A 9,828-nucleotide genomic window follows, 5' to 3' on the forward strand; every position below is an offset into this window, starting at 1 on the left:
ATTTTTTTCTCTGTTGTGTTTTTTTTAAAAATCTGTTTGGCTTGAGGAACAGTAATTTTCTATGAAGTTCCCTAATCAGACTTCTGTATTAAGATGTTGCTAGAAAAGTGGCATTGTTTGCTTCTGCAGTTTGGATATCCTGGGATCTTCACATCTGTGTAATAGCATACATTTAAATTGGTGTGCAGTTTATTCACTGGATCCAATTTACAAGTTAGTTTTAAGTGTATGATTTTCATCAGGGAAGAATTTTGAGGAAAGCCTCCCCTAAGTAGAAAATACTGTGTTATCCTATGGCAAACTGGGAGTTCATTTTGCTAGTGCTGCAAGTCTGCTGTGGTAGCAAGAATTAAAGTGGCAAAAGTGAAATACCTGCTGCTGTAGGCAGTACAAGAACTGTGGACATACACATGTACTGAAGCTGCAACAGACTTGCACAGCAAAACCATTGTGCCTGTGTTAAACCATGGTTTTGATGGGTTAATCAAAATAGACAAGGAAGAGTGTATGAGCCGTTTTGTGCAGGTCATTTATGATTCTAAAATCATGAAAATTTTAGAGGGAAGGCAACTTATATTTTCAATTATTTGTATTCTATAGGCAAAGTTGAAGCTCAGAGATGGCCCTAATGATGTTGTGTTTAGTATTACAACCCAGTATCAAGGGACTTGCCGTTGTGCAGGAACAATATACCTCTGGAACTGGAATGATAAGATCATAATATCAGACATTGATGGAACAATAACCAAGTAAGTATCTTGGGGTTTTTCTTTCTATTTTTTTTTTTTTCATCTTGTTTTATTGATCCTATCCTGCTTTTCAAAACAAGGTAAAGAAACTTTATTTAAGACAACTATTACAGAGTGTTTATTAATAATGTTGCTTTGGTTTTAATTAAATTTAATTCACTTTAAAGCGAAGTAGAAAATTTATTTTAACAGAAAAATGCCAAAATTATAACATTCACCATGTGATTGTTGCCTCTATTTGATTTCTGCAGATTTAGCAGCCACAAGTTAACTTGGAAATTGACTCGTACTGTATGACCTCACTAATTGCTCTGTCTGGACTACTTATTAATTCTCCTTTTAAATAGTTAGGACCTTCTGCAGAAATGTTTGTGTAAATATTCTTTCTAAATTGTATGTTAATTAGTGGTTGTATTTAACAAAACTCATATACCACGTGTCACATACCTTTGATTCTCCTTTTAGGTCTGATGCTTTGGGACATATCCTCCCTCAGTTTGGCAAGGACTGGACTCATCAGGGCATTGCAAAACTCTATCATTCCATAAACGAGTGAGTAGGCAATCTATGAAACAATTAGGATTTTCTGGAATAAGGGAATTAATGTGTAGATAATTGGATAGTTGTTAAAAATTGTGCAGTTTATTAAAATGTACTGATCAAAATGCTGGGAAGTTAGCAACTTTTGTCATACACAAATGAAACTAGGTGCTTTCCACAGATGTATACTTTTAGAGGAATTCAAGACACCACTTTTACTAGCTCCCGTCCCAAACATTTTGTTCTGCATTTTCGCTTTCAAAAACTGTGTGTTGTATTTTCATTAATAAAAAAGAGAACCATAATAGAAATCATTTCTCAAACATGCATGTCTGTTTTCCACTGACTCAGGTTGGTCACTAAGCCTTTCAGAAATATCATGTGGCATAAATTTAAAACTAAATAGTGCCCTTCCAATGCACAAGTGTTTTCTGGTTTAATGGGTTTGCTTCCAAAGCCAGGTGAATGCTCCATAGGTTAGATTTTAAGTTCTGGAGCAACTTTTTCCAAAAATAAAATGATGCCAGAAATAATACTTGCTAATGGAGGACGATCAACTGTTAGAAACTTCAGAATTAAATTAAAATAATCAACTTTTATTTTTGTGTTTTAGTAGTCTTTCTTTCCACAAAAATACTTGGTGTCTTAGAATCTGTTGTTGGCCTTCATGTGGCCCCTTGTGATTCATAGGCGATAATGTTACTGGTTTTGTTTGGGTGGCTCGGGTGGGTTTTTTTGTTTATTCAGTGCATAACAGAAGAGCAGTTTTGGAGTTATTTGCCAAATTGAATCAAGTCTTTGAAAATGCACATAAACACTCAAGCCTTTTGTGCATGCAGTAACTGTATACAAATCTGTGTAACAGATGAGCATACAAAGTCTGAAGGAAGAATTTAGGGGCTTAATGAATGCTTGTTGTTATCCATCTTCACTCTGCACTGCAAATTCTGCCAACAACCTGAAAAACACAGGAGATCTGGCACCCATTATTTTGTGATGCAGATAATTTAAATAATTGCTGTCATCCTACAGCTGGGCTGAAAGAAGCTGAATAAAACCACTGTAGCACTTATTTAAACACAGTCTAGTCCATCTAATTGTGTCCTCTGAATTTTACCATCCCTATTCTGTTTGCACTTCCTGTTTCTCAGTTTTGATTGTCATGTATTTAAACTATGTGTCTTGCAGTTTCTTTTAGCAATAGAAAAGTCTTTTCCTTGTGTGTGTGCAGAGTTCTGCCACAATTCAGTACTAAACTGGTGCCTCTGGACATTGCTGTAACTGTGTACTTATCTTTGCAAAGAAACTTCGGCAGGAATATGAATTAAATTGGTAATTTATTTTCTAGAAATGGCTACAAGTTCCTGTACTGTTCTGCCCGTGCCATTGGAATGGCAGATATCACCAGAGGATATCTGCACTGGGTGAATGACAAAGGAACAATTCTCCCCAGGGGCCCTCTCATGTTGTCCCCTAGCAGTTTGTTTTCTGCCTTTCATAGGTAAGCATGTGGGATTTCTTGTATCAGTTCCCTCCCCATTTCAGAGAAAAAGTAGGTTAAAAATACTTGGCATTACAGCTCTGGACTATATTCGATAGGGAGACTTGATGTCCCTTTAGTGAGCATTTAAAAACTCTGTTTTGTCTGAATTTCACTTGTATACTTCTGTTCCTGTGGGCATCTTAGAAGTGACTACAAAACATATCAGTCCAAGTGGAACTCACTTTTCATTCTCTTTATTCATCTAGTCCATGACAGATGACTCTTATTTTCTGTTTATATCAGTACATTTTTGTCTTTTTTAAGCATATCTTCAAGGTTTGCAGTGCAGTAATACTGCACAAGGTAGAGAGAAAAAAATTCTGGGGAGTATAGACTGTCATGTGAAATGATCTTGTGGTGTTGGGATTGCTCCATATCTACTTAAAAATAGGATGGATTTAAGGTATGGTTCAACTCAGTTGATCTTTTGGATCAGCCATAGTCTACCTGTTCTTGATGGGAGGAGCTAATATTGAAAAAGTGTTTGAGGTTGTGGAGTGGTGGGGTTTTTTTTATTTTTGTTGGGTTTTTTTTATTTTTTTCTTAATTTTGTCACAGATAGCAATGACAGCAACTTCCATTCATGTCATGGGCCTCAGGCACTTTCGTCAGAGACAGGAATTGTAACAAGTTCACTTAAGTGTACTTGATTAGATTTTCTGATTCAGATAGCTACAAAAAAGCAGCTCACTGCTGCATTCACAGCTGAGAATTCCATTCCCATTTATACTTAGCCTATGCACAGTATTCACTTGGTTTTTTGTTTTTTTGTTTTTTTTTTTTTTACTGTAGATGTTGGAAAAGAGGGAATGTTTGATTGTTTCTTGTATTTTTCTTGGAGAGCTACTTAGCACTGTCTGTATAATTACCAGTGCTAGCAACAGGAAGCAATGAGACTATAAATACCAGATACATGAAGAAAGGAGAATACCTTCTATCAAATCATGATTTAGAATTTGACTGTTCAAATTTTATTTTAGGGAAGTCATAGAAAAGAAGCCTGAGAAGTTCAAAATCGAATGTTTGAATGATATCAAGAATTTGTTTGCTCCCAGTAAACAGCCTTTCTATGCTGCTTTTGGAAACAGGCCCAATGTAAGTGTCCCTTTCTAATTGAAGGGTTAAAATGCATGTACTTGAGAAGCAAGACAGACTTTTCTTTTTGTGTTTATGAAAATTTGAATATGGAAATGGGACATGCTGTTGTTATGGGTTTGATCAGGAAAAGACACATACAGATACCTTAAATAAAAGTTGCTATAGCTGCTTATATGAGAAAGGTTGCAAAGATGCATTATTATTCTCAGAATTTTATTAAATATAAGCCATCTTTCCAAATTCTTTTAAAGTATTTTTGAGTGCTTTGTGACTTAAGGGCATTAATTGAGTGCTTTACAGTCTTGAATCCCTTTTCTGGGTGTGTGGTTCCTGTATTTTCTCTACAGCTCAGTGCTTCTGTAATTGAGTAAGAGAAAGTATTGTAAGAAGAATATTGTCACAGGGGGTGGTGCTGTGTGGTGTAGACTTTGTGCATGTTTGTGTTCCTAGGCTTGGGCACAGGCATTTGGGGGCAGGGGGAATATTTTATTATAGTGTGCATGTGTATGTTTTGGGGGTGGGGACATTTTACTGTTGTTTGAGGACTTTTTTTCTTAAGGAACATTTTTACTGTGGCCTTTTGGATCAGCTTTTCTCATTACTTTGATAAATTGCTTGTTATCACATTCAATAAGGAAGTACTGAAGCATGTACTTGTGTTGGTGCTTTTGCAGGATGTATATGCCTACATGCAAGTGGGAGTTCCAGACTGCAGAATATTTACTGTGAATCCTAAGGGTGAACTGATCCAAGAACAGACTAAAGGAAACAAATCTTCGTAAGACCATTTTTGTTATTTCAGCTAAAGAAGATGTTTAGAAATGGAATTATAAAATAATTGTATTTATGACTGTGATCTCCTTTTATATAAGACTTGTGCAAAATCTTATTTGCTGGATACTTACAGCTTTCGATACTTGATTGAAACTTTTCAAAATGAAAATTGGCAAAATAAAGTTGAAAATTGCTTCTGCAGTGGTGGGGCCTTTTTTGTTTGACTAGAACTTTCTGGTCTAGACTTCTATAGCTGCTTTTGGCTACAGCTGAACAGTAACTAGACTGTTAAATAATTCGTTTTTCTTCTCTAATACAGGTATTACAGACTAAGTGAGCTTGTGGAATATGTGTTCCCATTGATTAATAAAGAACAGAATTCTGCATTTCCGTGCCCAGAATTCAGTTCTTTTTGCTACTGGAGAGAGCCTCTTCCTGACCTTAACATGGATGACCTGGCCTGAAAAGTACTTCTCACCAGGAGATGGAATTTCATATTGAGCTACTCAACTTCAGTTTAAATGTGAAGAACTTTCTTAATGAGGATGCTAATTTATATATTGGTACCGTAAGTCTTACTAAAGGAAATCACTTTAATTTCATTGGTTCAAAACAAAGAAAATGCAAAGCTACTGTCTGTTTTTTTGTGGGAGGGTGTGTGGATTTTTGTGTTTGTTTGTTTATTGCTTGTTATTATATACCCGTTCTAAGGCACTTGAGATTGGCCTATCATTGATGGTCATGGTACCCAAGTGCTTCAGGGCAACTAAATGCTGAGGTAAAATATGACTTTGCATTTTCATCAATACAGACCTTATTGTAAACATCGATTATTCTTCTTAAGTTGTCTTAAGGATATTTTCTAAAATGAAGCCAAAAAGTGTATGGAAACTGCCAAATAGAATGTCAGACCTATCAATGAAGAACGTGGTTTAATGTTCAGAAGGGCATTTAGGCCATTTTTGAAAGGAGCCAGAGTGTAAGACCACTGTGCTCTTTCTAAGCTAGAATACAGCAAATGTACAGACCTTACTAGCCTGACGGATTCTGAAGACATAAAGTTGTTCTTTAAATGTAAATATGCCTTTTGTTACATATACAAGACTGGGCTTGTACAAATCACGCTCAAACTAATTTTGCTTATTACTTTTTTTTTTTTTTACACACAATGTTTAAACGATTTCATGAGCTTGTTAAAATGAAAGTTGTCTTCAGACACTTGTATGGCTTTTGTTGTTTTCAGGCTGTGCTGTGTCATGGTAAATTTTCATCAAGAAAAATTTTGGGACATTTCTGTAAGAGTTGAGGAACTGGCATTTCTATTTCCTTTTTCAGCACAGAGATAATGTGTATGTGTGTGTATGCTGTGTAGGCCAGTAAAATATATGTATAGATTATATTCAGGGAATTGTAATACTAAAACAAATTATGTATTTAATTTTTTAATTGTCTACTGCAGGTCTTTCTGGAGTTCTGTATTGCAGGTTTTCAGTAGCTGGAAGAAAATGCAACTCAGTAGTGAGGTTCCAGCTGTGAGAATGGTTAAATGCTGCAGAGCAGAATAAAACCTTATTTTCTTTTTCCTTTTTTTTTTTTTCCTTTTATCCTTTTAAAGTTTTGGGTTATTCACAAACATCATGCTGGTCATTCCTCAGGTTCCAGTCAGAGCCTGAACAAATTACATTCCAGTTCTGGTGTTTATCAGCTATAAAAGCAGCTAATTGCTCTTTCTCCAAAAGTACTTGACGGCAAAGGTGGCTGCTTTTTAAGTTGAATTAGTGCATTTAACTTCTTTTGGACAAAACTGTGGTGAGACTGTATCATTCTACCAGCCCAAACACTTAAGGACTACAGTCATTTAAACATCATTTAAACACCAGATCACTCGGTTTTACTACCTGCAAAACCATACATTTAGAGGATTTTACACCCCTCCAGGAGTATTTTTTTCTCCATTGTCAGGCTGTCTTTACCCACAGTTCTGATGTAACACCAGCTAACTCTGGACAATTGGTGAACTGCTTGAAGGGGAGCATTTTTAAATTTTAAAGTAATTTAAAATTACTTTTTTCCCCCATTATAAAATTCTAGCATATTCCTGTATTTATAAAACACTGGATAAAGAGTTGAGGCAAGCAAAATCAACCTGGAATCTCTTTCAGAGCAGAAGGAGAGTGGGATAAAAAAAGATACTTACCTGTCACGGTTGTGCATGTCAGTGAATTGAAAGGCATTCTCATTTTTTGTACTGTGAGAAGAATAATTTCTGTGATTTTTGGTCACCAATCTACTCAGTGTTTAAGTGGATTTCACAGAATTCAACTCAAAGGATATTTTACCGCTTTTTTCTTGTATTTTTTTTCAGCGTTAAAAGCTTGCAAACATCATTCCATGTATTTTTTTCCCTTTTCTTACCTTTTAGCCCATAGATTTCATTAGAAACTAAAATTTTCATGATCACCAAGTGCTTTGAATATCAATGTGATTTGAGCTTTTAAGTCACTTAAATACTTTAATAAATAAGAATCCAACATAATAAAGTATTTTAATTACAAGATTAAATATTCTATCTAAAGATTCTATTTTGCATAAAGGGAGTGAAGCAGCCTTTCCTGAAACAGTCTTTTTGTGGATGTCAAAATTTGCTTTACCATGCTTAAGTCTACTCTCGGTAGCCCTGGTATTACACAGCTTTCCTAAAAATAAAAGCACTTCATGAAACCATGATGAGTTCCCAAATGGGACAGATTGTTGCCATGGTTTGGCTGTGTCTTTTTTAGTTAGTATTCTTTTTTCACTTGTTTGGTTGGTTTTCTTCCTTCAAGTCCCTTCAACTTTTCAGACTGTCATAAAGATAAGCTGTGGATTTCAAGGTGGGAACTTGAGTAAATGAGAAGCGTGGAAAAATAGTATCAGGTATATCTCCAAATACATGTACTTTCAGCTGGTATGAAAATGGGGGTTGTGTGAGTCGTTTTGAGAGCTCCTCATTCTGTTAACATGTCACTTTGCATTGTAGGAGTGTCCAAAAGGTTGCTTAATTTAAATAATCTAAGGTTTTTTTTTCCCCTCTGTGACAGCTACAATTTGATATTTGTTTTTTTGATAAAATGTAAGTGTTGTTGAGTCTTTCTGATATGAGTAGGGCAGGGGTTTGGTTTTTCTAACTCTGGCTTGTATTTGAAGCTTTTCAGATTGTTTGTTAACCCTGTTTAGGGACAGAATATGGGGCCTGTCGTTGCATACCTGTGTTCTTGGGGCTGCTGGGCACTTTACTGACTCTAGAGCAGACATCTCGTTGCTATCAAACTGTGGGCTTGTGCTGCAATATTAATATGGAGGGGGGGTAAATGAGAATTATGCATTAGCCTGTCCTTTATTACCTTAGTGGAGAGAAGTGGCCTGAAACTGATGTTTGAGAGCAAGTTGTGCTATACTGATGTCAAATTAGCGCAAGCTACATCATTCTTTCTGTGAAAGAGGAACTTTTAAGTGTGCCTGGCTCTGGGCACACGCACACCCCTGTTAAGACTGTGTTGTTGAAGATGCAGATACTCTTAGTGTTGGAACCCCTCAAAGGCTGAGTCAATGACACCTGTCTGGAGTAAATAAGGAACATTGCAATTCAAAACTTGTTAGTGACTTGGACATTACCCATTTCTATAATGATTTAAAGATCAGCAGTTTAAAGGGTGTGCATTTCTGGATTTAATTTTTTTATTTACCAAGCATGTTTGTACTTCAAAGTATTGGGCTTTCGTTCCCAACACTATACAAGTGCATGTGCAATCCTGGCTCATGTCTTCTTAACTTTCTGTCATCAGTATACACCTCCCAAAACCCTTTTTTTTTCTTTTCAACTGGAAAATTTTAACACTTGTGTCAACTCCATTATGGAACTTCTGAAGCAAACTCTGAATCCGTTTATGGTAAACACAAAAGAGATGAGATTTCATGTTAATATTTCATGCAAGTCTTCTAGAAAATGTTGTCATATGAATGAGTTGTTTAAATGACTGTAATGCAAATTCCTAATGAAACATCACAGATAGATAGAGAATTTGAGATGCCTTTAGAGTGTCACTTTTGCCTGAAGAAACTGTAGTTTCCAGAGTTAAAATTTGCTAAATGAAAAGGAATTGTTTGGGACTTTTTTACAGTGTTAATTACTTCCAGATGAAAGTTAAAATGTTGGTTTAATTTGAGGGTGGGAAAACTCTCTTCAGTAATTTGTTTCATTTTTTTCTTGAAGATGTGGAATACTTGATTGTTAAGCAACACAATCACTAATAAGGTAGTGTTTAAAATGTCAAATCTGTGATCATACCAATACAGTGGTTTTTGTTAAGACTGTCTTGGGTACAGCAACCCACACTTCAGTGCAATGTTTATTGGTGTTCAGAACAATGTTATCACAATAAAAACAGACTTAAAGTGAAATCTCTCTTTGCTTTGTGTTTGGTAATTCCTTTATTGTACTGCTGAATGAGTAAACCAGGGGCTATTAAAATTGTATTTATGTTTAACATAGAATTCTTGTTGGTCTTTTCAGGACTATATTACATTTGCTTTCTTTCATGCTTGATTTACTTTTTTTCAAAGTATTTACACAGCTGATAAAAAATTGCTGTCATCAAGCTTAACTTCTGTGCCAGTACCAATACTGGGTTACAACTTATAATGAAAAGCAAACATGGACTTGGTAATATAAAATATCAGGTAACAGAGGCATGACTTGGAAATGTACAAGCTGCCTTGAAGAAAATGGTGTAACTGCTGTTTGAGCTCTTGTAAATCTGCCCTAATTTGGAGTTTTATCCTATTTCCATCAAAATTAACTTCCTTTAAAGGCAAAGAGTATCATCTTCCACAGCAGTTGTTACATGATTTGAAACAAATATTGTGAGGCCAGCTTGGAAAAGGGGCCTCAAGATTTCAGGAGAAATTGGTTTTCCTGGTCTCCTGCTCTTGGTAAATGTAACCACCTAGCAGCCTACATAGAAAACCTGACTGTTCAATCACATTATGATGGATCTGCAAGAAAAGGTCAGTGATGCTGTGCCGTTTGGTCCTTCTGTGGTGTCACTGGTGTTACTGCTGGCATTTTATCACCTCCTGTGTTCC

The 9,828-nt window shown here is 35.8% G+C and overlaps 1 protein-coding gene across 2 annotated transcripts in view; it reads left to right on the forward strand.

Moving 5' to 3' along the window:
• LPIN2 (lipin 2) overlaps positions 1–9,144 on the forward strand; it is a 43,596-nt gene extending 34,452 nt beyond the window's left edge. For both annotated transcript variants that reach the window (XM_014871264.2, XM_014871263.2), the window contains exons 15-20: positions 601–749; positions 1,215–1,301; positions 2,638–2,790; positions 3,813–3,927; positions 4,605–4,708; positions 5,024–9,144. In XM_014871264.2, coding sequence (XP_014726750.1) covers positions 601–749; positions 1,215–1,301; positions 2,638–2,790; positions 3,813–3,927; positions 4,605–4,708; positions 5,024–5,168 — 753 coding nt within the window. In that variant the 3' untranslated portion in view covers positions 5,169–9,144. The remainder of the gene's footprint in view (positions 1–600; positions 750–1,214; positions 1,302–2,637; positions 2,791–3,812; positions 3,928–4,604; positions 4,709–5,023) is intronic.
• The last annotated feature ends 684 nt before the right edge of the window (positions 9,145–9,828 follow it).

Source organism: Sturnus vulgaris, chromosome 1 (assembly GCF_052056855.1).
Source record: "Sturnus vulgaris isolate bStuVul1 chromosome 1, bStuVul1.hap1, whole genome shotgun sequence".
In the NCBI taxonomy this organism is placed as follows: domain Eukaryota; kingdom Metazoa; phylum Chordata; class Aves; order Passeriformes; family Sturnidae; genus Sturnus; species Sturnus vulgaris.